This window comes from Phacochoerus africanus, chromosome 3 (assembly GCF_016906955.1).
Source record: "Phacochoerus africanus isolate WHEZ1 chromosome 3, ROS_Pafr_v1, whole genome shotgun sequence".
NCBI lineage: Eukaryota > Metazoa > Chordata > Mammalia > Artiodactyla > Suidae > Phacochoerus > Phacochoerus africanus.
The window spans coordinates 138,043,135-138,063,586 of NC_062546.1; the positions used below are offsets into that span (position 1 = coordinate 138,043,135).

Genomic DNA, 20,452 nt, shown 5'->3' on the forward strand with positions numbered 1-20,452 from the left:
CTGGAGAAAATTATTTTTAAAGCAAATTTTGTGTATGAGAATTTTGACTAGTGTTTAAACTGCCAACTTATGGTGAACTCACCATTTTATTTGAAAATTTGTAAACTAGTCATTAGTTTTGATTACATTAAAATATATTTTCTCCATGTTCATAATCCCTTACACAAAATGGGGAGATATAAACAAAACACAGTAAGATATTTTAAATATGTTAGCATAATAGAGGTAATTGAAAGAGATTGAGTACAGAGTTCTAATCTTTTCTGAGTGGTCCATTTGGGGTAATCAAATGGAATTTGAACTCTATAAATGGAAGCTTAACATGAAGGTCATTTTCTTTACCTTCAGTGAAACAGGCTTCAGGTTCAAGGGTTTCCTCAGGTTCCACTACTGGCTGTTCTTCTGCAGGTGCTCCAATGTCTACAGTGCTGCCCTCAGATGAGCTACTGCTTTCATTAAGTTTCTGAGCATGAGACGGATATAAAAAATAAATCACTTTAATTTTGGTAACTAATAAAGAACCTAGCAAGAAAGGATTTTACTATGAACTGATTTTTGGATTCTTCTTGAATGAAGAGATCATAAGTTTGAAGCAAAAGAGCAATTGAGAAAGAAGAGGAAATAAGGAAATCATCCATGGTAACTTTACCATAATTTGCAGTGTAAGTATGACATCCGATTACTATGTTATGAAATCACAAATGGCCATCAAAAATAAATGCTAAGGAAACCACTGCCCTATAAACTACAGAAGCCCCAGAAGGAGGGATAAACGAGAGGGAGTCAGTATAACTGTTAAAATTTTACAAATGATAAAATTAAGGTTTAGACAGCTTAAGTAACTTGTCTAATATATAGTGGGTAAGTGAGAAAGCCAAGGTTTGAGAGAATTATTTCTGAGACCAAAGCCCAGGCTCTGTCTTCTGTGTAACCGCAGTTTCTGGAACAAAAGTAATAGTGTATTCCTATGCTTAAAATTCTTTCATCAATTTAAAAGTGAAAATAATCCATAGAAAAAATATTAAGATGAGTCTAACAGATCAAGATAATCTACAATTCAATCTTGAAGTGAAACACAAAAATCTACAGTTCAATCTTGAAGTGAAACAGAAACAAAAATAGAGATATGCATTCATACCATAAACCAATAATAGAATTTTACATGATACAAATGTTTAGTATCTTCATGGAAATTATTTCATCAGCTTTAACAAACTAACTTTTGGGTAGCTATAGACATGAGTTACATTTAATTTTTGTTTATAGTAGCTCTGCCAAATTAATTACACACTTGTTATAAAGCAAATGTCATAATAGTAACTTAAGCAGAAGCAATAATAAAAGCCTTTGGTAGAGTATTATTTTAACTCACAGGGAAATTTCTTTAAGTGCTACTTGAAAAGTCTTTAAAATTTTTGGACAAATGCTGTTTTTGCTTGTCACAGTTCTTCACGCATATTGCCAATGATCTGCTTCTATATCAAACTTAGTATCCATTACTGAATATCATTATTGCTTAGCCAGAGTTTTCCAATTAGCACCTCTGAGTACTAAGTAAAAAAATGTGCACTTAAAATAATATAAAATTAATTTTATTTTATACCTTCTGATTGGCTCTCTAAATATCCTTCTCTGTTGTGTTGTAGGAGAAAATGTCCCAATAAAATGTAGAAAGGAGAGACCCCAGCCATGATGACTAAGCAAAGTCTAGCCAACTGCCCCAACCAGTCCTCCCCCATGCATCTGCTTTTGCATCTACTACCTTGCCTGACATCACTCCAGTCCAAGTAGTTAAGCTTGGACCAGGAAGACGTAGCCCATAAAAGCCTCGTGAAACCCTTCTTCCGGGCTCAGACTCTGGAGAGCGATCTCCTCTGAGCCCGCTGGCGTAATAAAACTGAGTTCTCCAACTCTCCGAGTGCTCACTTGGTTTCTCGCCGGGTAAAAGAGCTGATCCCCTGCAGCCACAAAGCTGCCGGAGCTGGTACGCTACAGCCACGGGGCTGTCGCCAGAGCTGATACGCTGCATACGCTGCAGCGCAGGGCTGCTGGGTATCTGTCATAACATTTCTGGAGGCCCCAGCGAGATTCCAACCATTCTGGCCCCTTGAGCCACCGGAACAGAGGTAAGGCCGCCCGGGAGCTGGGGAGCCTCAAACCGAACGAGGCGGCGCGCCACCCGACGGTATTCCGGGTTCTCCTTCGTAAGCGGCATTCCTGACTCCCGGGTGACCGAACCCTGACCAGACTCAGTGGAGAGACGGACCAACTCACCAGAAAGGCATCCGGAAAAGGTAAGGCCCTGGGGCCAACCCCAGTCAGGTCCTGCCCCAGTGGGCAGAAGAGGGGACTGATCACCCCCTGAGGGAGATTCTCCTGGTGGGAAGCTGTGCCTGACCAGAGCAGCAGTCCTAGTGCTCCAGATTGGAAGCAGAGGAACCTCTGGCTTGGGTGGAGCAACTGTCAGGTGTAGCCGATTGAAAGTTGTGCTTGATCGAGCTACTAGTTAGGGATTCCCAGGTAGTGGGAGGCATTGTGATAACCTCTGAGTGTGTGTGTGTGAGAGTGAATGAGCGGCCTGATTCGCTTGCGCTTCAGGTTCGAGTTTGTGGCTCCATGGTCTTAGTGGCTACGGAGTCCGAGTGGGTCCTAACCTGCAGTTCCGAGGTGACCTCATATGGCTTATGGCTATAGCGGACTCTGAGGGTTCTCGTCCCTCCCTGCAAGTCCAATCCACCTTCGGGGCTTATACGAACCAGCCAATTGCTAAGAGGGACCTAAACTCCCGAGAGGGGGGCGGTCAGGCGGACATCTGAATGGCCACCTTCTAAGAAGGGGGCACCCTCCCTTGTTTCATCTGCGACACCGGCACAGGGTGGCCACATGGGGTGGGACCTAACCCAGAAGCCCACGAGCCAGAGACCCCTGTGCGTCCGCCATCTTGGGCCATAAATTCCTCTGAGGAGATAATCTAACTGGACTTTGCCCCTGGGCCTCCAGGAACTCCCATCCCAGACTCTAGACCAGCCATGGGACTGCCCATTTTGTCAGTTCATGGAGACCCAGGATCTGAGTCAAGGAGACAAGCCTGTCATCCCTGGCTCAGTTCAGGGTATAGGGAGGATTGGGTACAAGGTCCCCTGTCCTTTGCCCAAAACATTAGAACTTGTCTGAGAGTGCCTTCCTGAGACTGGGGGCCTAGATGGATCAGAGATACTTGTGACAAAGCAGGTGCTCTTCCCAGTCATAGAGCAAGCTGAGTGGGATCTGTCTTGCTTTCAAGAGTGGTGGAGGCAAAGCTATTGGGGATACCACCCACAAGGCCAGAGAAGGTCTCATAATAACAGGCCATAGAAAAGATCCACATAAAGACACCGTGGGTTCACCCAAGTCTAAATCTGTGGTTGTAGACTGTGTGATCAAAGATTTCAAAAAGGGATTTTCTGAAGATTATGGTATAAAACTAACTTGATCTTTCATCATTTCCTTTGCCATTACCTCAAATAGAGCTGTGGGGGCAAAGGAAACAGACCTCTAGATGATAAGACCATCCTGAGTTGTTACCTGCTCTGTGGGGGAAAAGGAGTTAATAGCTAGTATTCATCCAACTTAGGCCAAGTGTTTAGCCTCAGAGCCTCGGCATAGTCAGTTTTGCTTTTTGCTGTTTACTTTCACCCTGGTCGGAGTAATTGATGGCTGGTTCATCCAATTTACCTGTTAACTGTGGTTTAGAAACTTTCCTAATGTTAATACAGGGCATGTCAGAGTGAGCATCTTAGGATTCGAAAATCCAGGGCAGGGCCTGTACGCCTGGGTTTTCTTCACCTCCTTCCAGAGACAGATAATGGGTAGGAATGACGGGAAGAGAGGCTACGCTGGTAAAGAGTGGTTAATTCCAGTCAGCCTGAGGTCGGATGGGACATTTGACCACTAGTATCTAGCTGCTCCATATGAGAGAGGGGACGCCCTCACATAGCCAAGAAGGACAATAGGCGCTGGATGCTGTTTTTTTTTGTCTTTTTCGGATGGGAGCCACACCCTCAAGCCTGGTGCATGACTCAATAGCAACCCCTCTGACATGTGCCTTGAAGAACTGGAAAAAGTTTGACCCTGAGATTCTGAAAAAGGAAACATTTAATTTTCTTTTGAACAAAAGCTTGGCCATTATATAATCTGTCAGATGGAGAGCGACAGCCATCTGAAGGCTCACTAGCTTATAATACCATTCTCCAATTAGCCAGAAGTTAGTCAGCCTTCTCCAATACTGCTCAAGGCTCCTCCTCCCCCCAAGCCAGTGCCAAAGTTATATCTCTCTCTACTCCCTTTACAAGAAGTAGCAAACAGAGAATGGGGACCAGATACAGGTCCATACACCTATTTCACTTCAGGACTTAAGGCAAATAAAAACAGATTTGGGAAAATTTGCTGATGACCCAGATATATTGAGGTCTTTCAGGGTCTCATGCAGTCCTTTGAGTTAGCCTTCAAGGACGTCATGTTATTACGGAAACAGACATTGACTATAAGTGGAAAATTACATAAAGTCTCCAAAACTGCCCAAAGCTGGGGAAGATGAATGGAATGATGCTATAAATGCCAGAGGCAGATTAGAAGAGGAATGATCAAGATTCCCCACAGGGTGTGAGGCAGTTCCTATGAGCAATCCCAATTGGTCTGCCGATGAGGGAGATAACAACAATTGGCATAGAAATCATTTTATTACTTGAATAGTTGAGGGATTAAAAGCCTCATGAGTAAAGCCTGTTAAAAACTATCGGAGGTTTACTAGGGGAACAAGAGTCCATCAGCTTTCTTAAAAAGACTCAGAAAGGCATTGAGAAAACATAAAACAGGGAACCCAGAAACAATGGAGGGCCGAATAAGTCTTAAGGATAAATTCATAGCTCAATCGGTGCCAGATATATGGAGAAAGCTCCAAAAATTGGCTTTTGGCCCTGATCAGGACCTGGAGCACCTCCTCAGAGTAGCAACTCAAGTATGTTATAATCCGGACCAGGAAGAATAAAAGAAGAACAAGAGGAGAGACAGAGAAAAGGCTGAGGCTCTAGTTATGGCACTACAGGGAGTCAACCTGGCAGTTTCCAAGGTGAGAGGACTAGGGCAGAGAACTATGCCCGGAGCCTGTTTCCTCTGTGGAGAAGAGGGACCCTTTAAATGGGAATGCCCCAAGACTCAGACCACAGCACCTAGGCCATGCCCCATATGTTGGGGAGATCACTGGAAGAGGGACTGCCCCTGAAGATGAAGGTCTCTGGGGTTGACCCCTCAGGCCCAGGATCAAGGCTGAGAGGACATTTCCATAATGGCTCCTGACCTTATCACCACTCGGGAGCCCTGGGTGACTCTATGTAGGAAGACAGCCTATTGACTTCCTCCTGAATACGGGAGCCACTTTTCAGTCCTCCTCTCCAAACCTGGGCCCCTCCCTCATGAATCTGCCACATTATATTTCTGGCAAGCTGGTTACAAAATTTCTTACACAACCTTTGAGTTGTGACTGGGAATCCATTTTCTTCTCTCATGCCTTTCTGATTGCTCCAGAGAGTCCAACTCCTCTTTTAGAAAGAGATATTTTGTAAGAGGTTAAAGCCTCGATTCACATGGCAATGGAGCCTAATCAAGGTTTATGCCTGCCTTGGAGGGAAGTATGTATACATTGACCCAGAAGTCTGGGCCATAGGAGGAAACATAGGAAGAGAAAAGAATACTCAACTGGTGGAAATAAGTCTTAAAGACTGGAATTTATTTCTTTGCCAAAAGCAGTATCCTCTGAGACCCAAGGCATGACAGGGACTTATCTCAATTATAGGAAGCATAAGAGAACAGATTATTAATTGAATGTAACAGCCCTTGTAACACTCCTATATTGGGAGTGCAAAAACTTAACAGGGATTGGCTCCTAGTACAAGATCTTCATCTAATAAATGAGACACTGGTCTCATTACAGCCAGTGGTGCCAATCTCTACACTCTTCTTTCACAAATTCCAGAAACAGTAGCATGGGTTACTGTATCAGATTTGAAAGATGCCTTTATTCTGCATTTCCTTGACTAAGGCTTTACATATATAAATTCTCAAAATATGGAAGGTAACTAACTGACCAGAATTAATTTTAGGTTCCAGTAAACTGGGAAATAGTCAGTATTAAATTAATATCTTATATTAGAATTGAAGTTTGCTGATCTAATACACACATGTCGTTACAGCTGTCAACATTAGGTATAATATTTTATCGTACCTAGGTTTAACAGAAGTCAAATGAGACACTGAGATGTCAGTTACTAAAGAGAAACTAAAGGTATTTAGAATAATTAATCAATATGATTGGTGCCACCCTGAATGGTCTCCATAAGAAAAACATGTGTTTTTAGACATTATAAAGGACAGTCCATGTTTGCTTTAGAAAAGTAGAATGTGTATGCTTTTAATATAGAAGGAATGAGGGATGGAACTGCATTTTATTAAGGCAAAAGAAAGAGTCTGTCTTCAGCTGATTGCTCTGGTTGGAGAATAAGGGACAGACTAATATGGATACAGAAAGTGATACAAGGTGTGTGGGAAGTGGACACTGAGAAGAGAATTTTGTGCATGGTGGAAACTGTCTATATTTGAGTAAGTTAACTTTAAAAGTAATGTGGTACCATAAATCATACTGCTCACAAGGACATAAGGTAGCTTTCAATTACATGTTGACCAAGGCATACAAGTGTTTCATGACCAGCCAAAGAAATCAGAAAAATCATACAAGTTACCTGTGCTATTATAAAATCTAAATGTTGTATTCTTGATTGTTCACAGAATGTGTCTAATTCCCTGCTAGATCTTCAACAGTAGATTCATGAGCAGTCCTATCCAGCTCCAGCTTTTGGAGCTGCCCTGTGGAACCAGATGACCTCCTCTTCCTGGTGAAAATATTTCTTCACCATATCTTTTTATTCAGACCCTGTATAATTAACTTTATTTCTTGCTTCATTACACCCTGATTAAAAGCCATCAACCTTAAAATGTTGATAGAAGGGGTACCCAAAGCAATGTATCAAAGCCCACTTGACCATCCCATGAGTGGAGACCTAACTGCTTTCCCTAATGATGCCCCTTTTCAGCAGGAAGAAGTCAGAGCAGTCATCGCCCCTTTTCCCCACAGTTAGAGTCTCCAACTCGCAGGGGGGATTGAGGCAGAACATTAACTCAGGTAGTCAGTGTAGGAACATGGGCTTCGATACATTCTTTGATGTGGCTATTGGTTAACATTTGTAAATTAAGGGTCGCATAGCAACCCCAACTGCTATAAAGGTTACAGGTGTTACCCCATGGATCCATCACACCAGAATAAAGAAGGCTGCTCCCGCCATTGACACAGACACCTGGGAAGCTGTCCGGCACCCTGAGAACCCCCCTCAGGATCAAGTTCCAGAGACACTCAGCACTGGAGGATGGCAGGCCCTGCTCTGTTCACACCCAGAAGCTGGCCAGTTTACACATGGCAGAAACTTGAGGAATCTATAGCCCTGCCCCAGCCACATGCTGGAAGTTTGTTGGTTTGTACAAGTGGAGGCCAGAGGATCTCCATGCAAACTTGAACTGAACTCATGCTCTGGTGGGGAATATTAGTAATTGAAATTGCCATAGCCCTCATATTTGGAGTGGGGCTATATGCAGTATTCCCTTCAGAATGGGGACAGGGAGCCCAGCTACTCATCTGTGTGATGTATCTCCTGACTGTCAGTATACTAGAATCCCTGTTCATAATTGGTCAGTGAAAAGGATTAAGGGACTCATAATCACTCCAGGGGCAACAGACTGGGACGATGATCTATGGGATGGGACAGGATTAACAGATGCTTACCAGTGCCTCCCTGCTAATTGGACAGGGACATGCACTCTAGCCTTTGTCACTCCTCAAATAGATATTGTCCCTGGGAATCAGTCTCTTATGGTGCCCATAGAGGCACATGGCAGAACAAGACAGCAATGCAAATTATTCCCTTATTTAGTTGGTTTGGGAATTTCAGCAGGGATAGGAGCAGGAGTGGGAGGAATAGCATCCTCCACCGCTTATTATCATCAATTATCTAAAGAATTCACAGATGACGTGGAACAAGTAGCCCCTTCCCTAGTAACCTTACAGGATTAGGTAGACTCTCTGGCAGAAGTGGCCCTTCAAAACAGGAGAGCACTGGACTTATTCACTGCTGAAAAAGGGGAACTTTGCCTGATGAAGAATGCTGTCTTTATGCCAGCAGATCTGGAATAGTCAGAAACATGGCCCAACAAATAAAAGAACGCATAGCAAAGAGAAGGGAAGACTTAGATGACTCCTGGTTAAATTGGAGCAACTACTGGAGTTGGGTGGCATGGCTCATGCCTTTGGTTGGGCCCCTTCTCATGCTCTTCATGGCCCTCACATTTGGCCCCTGTATCCTGAACTGTCTTGTCAAGTTTGTCTCCTCAGGCCTAGAATCTATAAAGCTACAAACGGTGGTGATGTCCCAGCCACACTTATATCAGCCTCTGGGCCAAGAAGACCAGGAAGGTTGATGCTTGCTCCAAGAATGTGAAAAAGCATCAAGAGGGGGGAATGTAGGAGAAAATGTCCCAATAAAATGTAGAAAGGAGAGACCCCAGCCATGATGACTGAGCAAAGTCTAGCCAACTGCCCCAACCAGTCCTCCCCCATGCATCTGCTTTTGCATCTACTACCTTGCCTGACATCACTCCAGTCCAAGTAGTTAAGCTTGGACCAGGAAGACGTAGCCCATAAAAGCCTCGTGAAACCCTTCTTCCGGGCTCAGACTCTGGAGAGCGATCTCCTCTGAGCCCGCCGGCATAATAAAACTGAGTTCTCCAACTCTCTGAGTGCTCGCTTGGTTTCCAACTCTCCGAGTGCTCGCTTGGTTTCTCGCTGGGTAAAAGAGCTGATCCCCTGCAGCCACAAAGCTGCAGGAGCTGGTATGCTACAGCCACGGGGCTGTCGCCAGAGCTGATACGCTGCATACACTGCAGCGCAGGGCTGCTGGGTATCTGCCATAACAGTGTCTTGCCTGGATGATAGTAAAATACACTGGTACATTTTTACTTTGTTTTATTGCTTTTTTGGGCCCCACCCATGGCATATGGAAGTTCCCAGGCTAGGGGTCTAATCAGAACTGCAGCTGCCAGCCGTTGCCACAGCCACAGCAAGGCTAGATCCGAGCTGTGTTTGCGACCTACACCCAGCTCAAGGCAACGCCGGATCCTTTAACCCACTGAGTGAGGCCAGGGATCAAACCTGCATCCTCATGGATGCTAGTCAGATTCGTTACCACTGAGCTGCAAGGGGGACTCCACACTGATACCTTTTTAGAAAAATTTTAATGATTTTTATTTTTTTCCATTATAGCTGGTTTACAGTGTTCTGTCAATTTTCTACTGTACAGCAAGGTGACCCAGCCAAGCATACATTCTTTTTTCTTACATTATCATGCTCCATCATAAGTTGCCAAATATAGTGTCCAGTGCTACATTTTTAATGTACAAAGTTACTCCAGGTCTTAGCCTGTAACACTGTCTCCAGATGAGAGATGTTACCAATATATCCGACTTTAATCTTAAGAGTATTTTTTAAGATTAGCTGCTCTTGTTTTATAACCCAACTTTGTAATACGTTACTGTCGTGAGACATGTTTCTACAATATTTTCTTAGCCTTAGCCTCTTTGCTGAAAACTCCATCTTGTCCTGCTTTACTTTACCCCATCTTCCTGCTTGGAAAACAGTCACAGTGCTGGTAAATGACTTAAGCTTAAGAACAAAGACCTAAAGGCATAAATTATTCATAGGGTCAGCTGAATGAGGATTTAATGCGTTGGTCTAGGCACGCAGGACCTGTGCAGATTGGCACGCCCGTTTGCACAGCATGATACATCCTCTTATGAATAAAAGAGGAGCCTCATGGCCCCAAGGGGCTTATGAGGGTCGTTAGCAGGATATGCATTAGCAAGGAGAACCGAGGTGCAAACCTAGGCATGCCGGGTTGCTGCAGATAGGCATGCTGTCTGCAGAAGCACAATGGTGATTCTCCAGATGCTATGCATAGATAGCTGATGCCAAGCTTCCTCAAATGCTAATGATTGTTAAATGCCTAAAGGTCAGAATAAAAGCTTAATCAGCAACCAACTATGTGACTTCTAAAATAACTTAAAAAAACCTATATCCTGTACCTACAAACCCCCTTCTCACTTGCAATAAAAGCAATAAAAGCAGTGTGGTTTCTTGAGGTGGTGCTCTTGGTCCCTGAGACCTTGAGTTCCCTGGTTCCCACCTTTACTTAAGATAAATGTCTCTGTGTCTTGTTTTATGTTAACTTTTTCCTTTAAGTTTCACAGCACTCGTTCTTCAGCCCCATCCTGCTGAGCCAGTCTCGGCATGTTACTAGCTATTAACTATACTTCTAAGCATATTTTCCCTTTAATGCATACAGTTGGGAGTCAATCTACATTTTGAAAATTTTAAAATGATATGAAAAATGAATAAATGCCCATTATTAGTACTCAAATGGAAGATGTGCTCTTGGAAGGTTCCCAGGTACAGACAAGTGATCCTCTAGATGTTTACAAATTAATTTCCAAACACATCATTTTTTTTTTTTTGTCTTTTTAGGGCCGTACCTGCAGCATATGGAGGTTCCCAGTCTAGGGGTCGAATCAGAACTACAGCTGGTGGCCTATGCTACAGCAACACAGGATCAGAGCTCTGTCTGCGACCTACACCACCGTTCAAGGCAATGCCAGATTCTTAACCCACTGAGAGAGGCCAGTTATAGAATCTGCAACCTCATGGTTCCTAGTAGATTGGTTTTTGCTGTGCCACGACGGAACTCCTCCAAAAACATCTTAAGCAATGTAAGCATACTCTACAATCTGCCTGAACTATTGTAGGAAAGTAGAAGTGTGCCTAATGTCACTTAAACTCAATGTCCTCTCAGTTAAAGTCATGACCTTTTTTTTATCCCAAACCTAGTTCCTGATTCTAATTGTTTGTAATATCATTCTTTCAGCACCTAGACTGAAAATCTCCTTGTTTATATTCTTTATAATATTCCAAATATTGACAGTAGAGTCAAGTTTAATTCTACTTTAGAAATAACTCTTCTCCCATTTCATCTTCCAAATTGCTATGAACCCTCTGTTTACTCCTGTCACTTCTTTTTTGGACAGCTATAAATAAGAAGTTTCACCCTTATTGTAGCCTCACCCAATTCTAGACCTGTGTGGACCACAAAGCCTGACTTAAACTAGATGCCCAATAATATTTGGTGATGAATGACTACCTTTGTTTCAGACACTGCTACAAAATGAGGTTTCTCTCTCCAACTTAGCATTCCTACCAAATTCCACAAAGCTATCCTTCTCAAAAGCTGTGCCTTAGCTGCAGTGAATTTACTGTTTCTCTGGCTTTTGCTTATAGTGGTTTTTGTCCATGATTGTGGAAGAATAACAATTACTCTCACATCCAAACCTTTTTTAATTTATCTGCACAGCTCTTTGGCACATAATGATTTTTATCTAACCTACCTCCATACAACCTGACCTACCAAGCTAATGATGCTTGGCATTTTCTCTGTAAAACACAATGACTGATGCCAGTGGTGTTCTTCCACTAGGTGAGTTTTATGGTTATAAGAATAAGTTATGTTTATTATCAAATCAATTTGTGACACCGTAAATTAGTGTAATTATGGAATTCACCCTTGCATAATTTGATGAGTTTGAAAACAAAATTGTTGTTTCCATAAAAACTAAGTTTAAATCATTGCATAAACTTAAGAAAGGCAAAATGTTCACAAACATAAAAATACATTTAAAAAACTTGCTGTAAAATTAGGTGTGGATAATAATTTTCTAAAAAGGGGTACTAAGGGATATAAGATAAATTTCTGGAATGAGGCTAAGTTCAGGTTGCTTTATAAAGTTCTTTAAAACATTTGTCCTCTGAAAATAAACCAGAATCAAAGATGATGAATGACAGGTGTGGCTCATACGAAGGCGATGAGGTAAAACTGCAAACAGTGAAACCAGCCTGGAGCAAGAGGCTCAAAGAGGCATTTTAATATAAGCATGTATCATTTTTCTAAATGAAGCAGCTTTATGTTTGGGATCCAGAAAAAGTTTGTACATTTCACAGATGGAACAGGATTACAAATCAGATTTTTAAATTTAGTATTCATATTTGGTTTAAATAACTTCCTAAACCAACATTTTGCAAAGGAAGCCTAGTGAGCTGCATCCTGGCTGATCCCTTTCATAGGCTCTGATTCTCACACTAATGATAGAAACTTGCCCCAAATTTGTCATTCTAACATCAGATAAAGTGACAAGTATATGTTACAAAAACCAAACCACAGGTAAGTGGGCTCAGGCTAATTAATCAACTCTAGATAAACTATGCTAAACCAGAGAAAAATGATTTTTCTGTAAGTTCACACATAATGTAAATAGCGTTACAGTGAAAAAGAAAAGAACAAACAAAATAAAGCACATATAGAAGTGACTGAGCTTAGGCAATGCATGGGATGCAAGTAAGGGTTTTGACTGATGACATAAATAAAGAACATTAATAATAAATTTAAAATCAATGTATTAAATAAAATAGATTTAAATATATAAAAAGCATAAATAAATCGAAGCCTAGCTTATTGAGTCATTGGCGTTATCTTAGGGTCCTGACAACCACAATAAAGTTTGTGTGTTATATTGATCTTTTTTCCCCTAAGAACCACCTTGTACACTAATATCATCTGATACACTAATAATCTGTTAATTCATTTATGTTCCCTTTGTTTTGCTGTTTTTTTTTTAATTTCTCAAACTAAGTTCTTTGTCATGTTCTTTCATCCTTTCTTGACCATCCTTGTTAATATTAAGACATTCAATGACTGCTTGCTTGTTTTGACTTGATAATTTTGAAAGAAAAATTTCTTATTTTCTGAACAGCTATTTATATATTTTATTTTCTGCTTAACACAAAATTTGTTTGAAATTTTCAAGTGGTTATAATTTTTCTATCATATTGTTATTATTTTCTAGTTTAACTAGAAGTGCATTGTTATTAGATAATAACGCTATATGATGTCTTCTCCCTTGAATTTCTTGGGATAATAACCCTATACAAGGTCTATTTGTTCTGAACTTCTTGAGGCTTACTTTGAGATCTGGTACATTGTTAATTTATATAAATATACCATGGGAAGTTGAAAATAAGAATTCTCTGTACATAAAACTTTTGAGATAACATACATTCATAATATATCTATTTTATTAATTATATTATTCAAATAATCAATGCTTATATTTAATATTTCTTTGTTTTATTACAGACTAAAATAATGGTATTAAAACTCTCACAACCAGTATACTTTTATCAATATATTCTCTTTTTTTCTTTTTACAGCTGTGCCTGTGCACTTTAATTGATATATTCTTACATTTCACATGGTTGAAATCAAAGATGATGTGGTTCTGAGTTCTTTGTTTGGTTGAAATAATAACATATTACTCAAAAGGGGAAGGAAAAGATCTTTAAATGTGTGGAAAGAGTCCACCTCAACATTAGCACATAAGATATGAATTCAGATAAAATACTAAATAAATTGGATAACAGCAAAATTAAAACACTCTCAAATAAGTACTTGTATTGATTTAAAAACCAATAAGGCCAATTAATTTTTCTTTTTTTGTTCTTACCTTGAAACTTAATTTTGAAATTCACCATTCATGTAATAAAGTGATTGGTTCTCACAGTTACTGAGATTAATAGATTATTTTAAATATCCATTTTAATGTCTACTAGGTTATTAACCTTTAATTTACTAATTTCCAAATGCACTGATTCATTTAAAAATTAGTATATTTTCACACATAACTCTCAATAGTTCAGTTCTATACTGAATTATATTGTCCATGTATTTTTAGCGGGCTGACTCAATAAATTAGCTGAAAAATGCAGGAACCACATTGCATCTGCGGCATCCACTTTGCCTTGTACACCAGGGCATTCAATAACCACTTAATAACTGCGACTTTGAAGGCAAGAGCATTTTTCCTCCTCAATGGATTTATGCAACATTTCTTGCTTTTTAAAAATGTTCTTTACTATAGCAAATGATTTTGACCTTGAGGGTGAAGCAAAACAAAGCAAAGGCAAATAATACACTGCACAATATTTCTTTGAGTAAGTGAGTAAACGTTTTTTTGTTCTTCTCTGACTTGATCTTAGGATGTGTATACTTTTATTTTAGACTCGATTTGTTATAGAGAGCTTATTTATAGAGTTTAATAGAAGTGCAATTTATAATTGATAAAATTTTACTAAAAATAAATTTGGGATTTAAGGGTGAAAAGGAATTTGTGTGTATATATGTGTATGCATATATCATTTTTTATTTTGGAAAAAACACTTATTTTTAAAAGCTAGGCATATATTATCTCAAAGGTGGGAATTTTACTATATATATATAGTAAATATATATATTTATTTTAAATCACATAGTTGAGATGCTCAGCAACTTCAAAAATATTACTTTTAATATTTCATTGTATACACTGTGCCATTAGTAAATATTTCTAGTGTACACTAAGCATCTTAAAAATTAAAATGACTTCTATTAAAAAATCAGCAAAGCAACCATATCGAAGGAACAGACATGGTACTGAGAGTTAGCATTCCCACAGAGCAGCTAGAAAACTTAAATATTAGTTTATTAATACTCATATCACTGCAAACTCAGATGATTTCTTAATCAAGCTTTATGTTGGCTGGACAGTCTTCAGTGGATTATTCATATTTAATAAATATTAGATTTTTATAATTAATTATAAAATATACTGTTGGTCAAACACTTGCCTAAGGTAGGCGTGAAGGTGAAGAAATACAATTCTAATATACTCTGAAGTCTGCTTTAAAGTATGTCAAACATGAATTTTTGAATAGATGATTAGCTATAAAGGAAAAAAGGAAATAGAACATCTCATCACATATTGGGCAAGAGAAAATCATTGTCATGCAAATAAGAAACAAACAAAAAGTTGCAAACTGCATTTATAATTCTAAAGCTAGAAGCCAAAACTGTAAACCAAATAAATAATTTCCACTGTTAAATTTATTTTTCTGAATTGTGAAAGTCTCTAATATTCTTTTGATATTAATTTTTAATGTTAAATGATAACATATGTAAATATTTTTAAAGTGTCTACTGGCTAGGGCAACTGTATAACTATAGCGAAAGGGTGAAGACTTCTGTTTTGAGTCAGACAAGCTTGGTTTGAATCACTATTACTGGTTTTATGGACTTTTGGCAATTATCTTGACCTCCATAAACTATAGTTTCTAATCTGTAAAATGATCCCTACTTCACGTGGTTGTTGCAGGGATTAAACAAGACAGTACATGGATTATGACATTTGCTTACTGGATAAATGGTAACAATTTCCATAACATTTATAGTTTTTAGTATATATTATTGCTAATATTTGATCTTTTCAACCCCCCCAAAATTAGCATTTGCTAAATATCAAAATTAGGGCCTAAAAAAATAAAATAGTGAATATAGCAGACCTAGTACCTGGCCTTATGGGTTGAAAATAAGATAAGCAACAATTGCCACACACTATGATAGGATTAATATAGGGTATTTTGAGATCATCCACTAACTCAGTCTAAGAAGAAAAGGGCAGAAGAAAGTGACATTTGACACCAGGAAGATGAGGTGAGTCAGGTGGAACAATATGGAATAAGAGAGTATTTCAGACAGTGAGAACAGGTATAAAGATCAGAACCTGATAAAAATGTAGGTATTCATTAAAAGTGAGATTAACTTACATGATGCCAATTAACACTGATTAGGCACTTCATTTGTGCCAGGTACTGTGCTAGTTACTAGAGGGACAAAGGTTTGCACGGCCACAGTTCTTATTCTCAAGCCGCTCACGGATTAGTAAATAGGATAGACAGACACATGGCAGAAAAATAGAGCACAATACAGACATTTCATGTTTCATAGGTAGTATTTCTTCTTGGGAGAGTCTCAGAGCCTTGTCCAGAATAAGAGTTTCTCAATATCATGAGCAACAAATAATAACATATTTGAGTGAATAAACTGACAAGCGCTTCAAAGATAATGAAGTTCACTTTGTTGTTGTTGTTAGGTTTTTGCAGAGTGATAGGGACAAGAGGAGAAGTTCTAACAAGAGATTATGGAATCAAAAGGAATAAACTTCATGGAACTATGTAATTAGAATGGAAGTGGGAGTTCCCACCATGGCTCAGTGGTAATGAACCCCACTAGTATCCATGAGGAAATGGGTTTGATCCCTGGCCTCGTTCAGTGGGTTAAGGATCTGGTGTTGCTATGAGCTGTGGTGTAGGTCACAGACATGGCTTGGATCCCGCATTGCAGTGGCTCTGGTATAGACAGGCAGCTGAAGCTCTGATTCAGCCCTCAGCCTGGGAACTTCCATAAGTCACAGGTGCAGCCCTAAGAAGCAAAATAAATTAATAAAAGAATAGATGTGAGTCATGGGATATTAGGCGAGTGAAAGTGATCTGCTCAAGACTGTCAAGTTGTTTGTGATATGTTAGACTGCCCTTTCCAACCCCCCATGGAAATGTGTTTCAGATGGTAATTCTATTGATGTTGGTGCAATAATAGGATGGGAAGTGGGCGTAAGGTCAAGGTTGGAGATGGATTTAGGAGATAAAATGTATAGGATTTGGCAGTAAATTTGACAAGTGGTTTCCAATTACAGAAGTTGAGCAGGAGATCATATGATTGGGAAGGAAGTAACTTGGACTTTTTGGAAGCTGGGAAGTGAAAAAATCTTAAAGAATTTGGAAATACTGCAGAAAAATAAAATAGGGTCACTGATCTTGGCAATTAAGAGAACACCAGTGATTTTTGAGAGAGAAAGGTAAAGGTGGAAAATAGAGTTGAGTTGTTTGAAGATGACTGAGCAGTGAAAATGGGAGACAGTGATTGCAAGCTCTTTTAAAGAAGATCAGCAATGAAGTCAAGGTAAGAATCGCCAACTAAAAATTAGCATTTGCCATCTGCCTCTACAAGGATGAAGTCACTAGCTACTGCAGCTGATGACCTTCAACACTCCCAAAAAGGAGATCAGGGTGGAGATCAGGAATGAGGCACTCTGATCTCCAGGAAAAACTGGCAAACAGGACTTCAGATAGTTAAATATTTTCAGGGGATTTCAAAAGCCCAAATTCTTGTATCTCCTCATATCTAGAAAAGCACTAAAATCATTAGTGGTGACATCTGCTCCTGGTGACTAGCAGCAAGCCTCTGCCAAGATTTGTGCCCAACTGCACATAAACTCTTCACTAAAATCATATATAATACTGACTTTTCCCCCTACCACTTCGGAGCAGTTCCTCAGAGCTATCTGAAATGCTGTCTTCCCAGCTATAGTCCTCTATTTTGCCCCAAATAAAACAACTCACAACTCTCACATGTGCATTTTTTTTTTTTTGGTCCCAAAGAATTATTAAGAAACTAAAGAAAGTGATAAGTTCAAAGGACTAACATTAAAATTTACATGATTTTATTTTAGAATGACATAGTCTTGACCACTTAGATAAGCTTGTGGCAAGGGTTCAGAAAGGAGAAACAGTGAAAGAGATAATACTTATCTCCCAGTACATTCGTAATATCCTCAGATACGCTGTCTGATATTTTTCTATGGGAAAAATTGTGTAATCATGACATCATAAATTTGAATATTTGCAAAAGTCTTGGTATATATCCATTTGATTAAAGATTAATCAAAGATTTTCTAGTCTTATTTACTTATTTAATATAGACTTACTAGACACTTGCTATATGCTAGACACTGTGATGAATGCAGGCTATTCCGTGTTAAATGAAATGGACTTAATCCCTGCTTTTGTGCACATTTAAAAACTGAATATTGTCCATATAATGCATTTTAAAACCATTGTTCACATAAGGCATTCAGAGTAGTCATTTATGTGGTAGCACAAACTTAACTTGCTGATATTCAGCAGCATATAACAGGCTGAAAATAATCATGTGTTCTTCAATCTACATCATACAAAGATAAAAGTATTAAATGAGAAAATATCAGCAAAGTAGTAATAAATATTATTTTAATATAGGTGATATCATTGAGAGGACAAATGTGATCTAGAAGTTAACTGTTCATTACTCACTTATTCACTTATTTAATTAATATTTTAGATGTGCTATGGACCTAAGGTGAATAAGACATATTGATTCGCCTGTTCTCAAAGACTTCATAAGCTAATGATACAGCTGTAGAAGTACTTCCGAGTTATTTGGAAGATTCTCACAGGTAGAATTAAACTCAGAAGGGTACCTTCCTAAAACATAACTTGAGTAACCATAGTCTGAGAAAATAATTGCTCCATAATTAGAAGACCTCCACAGGTCAGTGTGGTATGCAAAAGCAGATCAGTATGGGCCAGGGAGTTCCTTTCATGGAACTAGGATCCATGGCTTCATGACTAGGATCCATGAGGATGCAGGTTTGATCCCTGGCCTCACTCAGTGGGTTAAGGATCCGGCATTGCCATGAGTTATGGCATAGGTCGCAGACTCAGCTTGGATCCTGCGTTACTGTGGCTGTGGTGTAGGCCGACGGCTACAGCTTCAATTCGACCCCTAGCCTGGGAACTTCCATATGATGTGGGTGTAGCCCTAAAAAGCAAAAAAAAAAAAAAAAAAGAAAGAAAAGCAAAAAAAAAAAGAGTATGGGCCAGCAGAGGAGGGAGAGGATCCCCCACTCCACTGCTTCAGAACTGAGGGAGAATGAGATTCTCTTGGCTGTACCACTAACCTGTACCCACCATGAAGATGTGGCTCAGATTCAGTTCCTGGAGCAGAAACTTCTTTATGCTCTAGGTGTGGCCATTAAAAAAACAAACAAACAAAAAAAACTTCTGAGGTTTTAAAATACAATAATTTAGGTTATCTGAATGTGCTTTTAAGGTTGAGGTCCACTGGGACTTAAAAAGGTGATGAAGTGTGACCCATGCTATGCTTTTTCTGCATTTGGGGCCAATTGGAGGAAAGTATAGAAAAGCCCCCACATTTGTCCTGAAATGGGGACAATGATGTATGAATTTGTACCTTATGGAGGAGGCAGAACAAATACATGCCGTCATTTTAGAGTCTCTTCACATCAGTCTATTCTTGATTTCCTTGAAACTGAGACCATCCACTCCTTGCCTATGCCTCTAGTCTCATCTGCTGATGATGAAACTGCTAATTATCTAATTGCAAACTGCTAGTTATTTATAAACACACCCCATTGCTTTGTATATTTAGATTTTTGCTCACTTACTCTTTCTTAATGGAATGCCCTTCAGAAATTAGATTTCTTAAAATTTTAAAGGAGTTAACCATTATTAGTTTTTTTTTTTTGGCTTTTTGCTATTTCTTTGGGCCGCTTCCTAGGCATATGGAGGTTCCCAGGCTAGGGGTCTAATCGGAGCTGTAGCCGCTGGCCTACGCCAGAGCCACAGCAACGTGGGATCCGAGCCACGTCTGCAACCTACACCACAGCTCATGGCAATGCCGGATCGTTAACCCACTGAGCAAGGGCAGGGACCGAACCCACAACCTCATTGTTCCTAGTCGGATTCGTTAACCACTGTGCCACGATGGGAACTCCAAGGAGTTAACCATTATTAAGAATTTAATGAAAACACTTTAAAAATTAAACGTAAAATACACGATGTATCACACTCCCCAGATAAATAGGTAAAAGAGTTTATGAGAGAGAGCAGAAGGTAAACAACAAAAAAAGATAAATACTGAAATATGTTACTAGTAATTTATAACAGAAAACACTGGGAACACAGTGTGAGGAATGGTATTAGTAATAATAACAATTTATTGAATACTTACAATTTGCCAGACACTGTGCTAAGTACTTTACACTTACTATCTCAATTAATAAAGTAGAATGAAGAAGGTGATTTTATCCCCATTTCTGAGGTAAGGAAATTTAGGATTAGATAGCTAAGTAAGGTCACACAGTCTGTGGGTAAAGTGGAATTATATAACCCAGTATTTGGTTTCAGAGAATATCCCATTACCAACAAAATTATAATTGTGACTTGACACGTCTAAAAGCAAATGCTTCAAAAATGGATAGTAAACCATAAACACTGGTAATTTTAACCCAAGTTACTAATATAATTTCAATAATGGCACATTATAGATAAGACTATTGAAATACAAAAATGGAAACTAACATATTCAGATGGAATAAGTCTAATAGAGGTCAAGACGGGTAACATTTTGAGTCAATAAGGTATGTTCCAGTATGGAAATTCATAGTTAAAAGTTGAAAGTTCACTTTCTAAAATGTAATATATACATGTGTATATATATACTTATAT

At 39.2% G+C, this 20,452-nt stretch overlaps 1 protein-coding gene across 8 annotated transcripts in view; it reads right to left on the reverse strand.

The window, feature by feature from the left end:
* Window positions 1–20,452, reverse strand: part of SCN1A (sodium voltage-gated channel alpha subunit 1) — a 172,496-nt gene that overhangs the window by 30,334 nt on the left and 121,710 nt on the right. For all 8 annotated transcript variants that reach the window (XM_047772791.1, XM_047772794.1, XM_047772795.1 and 5 more), the window contains one exon: window positions 343–463. In XM_047772791.1, the coding sequence (XP_047628747.1) occupies window positions 343–463 (121 nt within the window). The remainder of the gene's footprint in view (window positions 1–342; window positions 464–20,452) is intronic.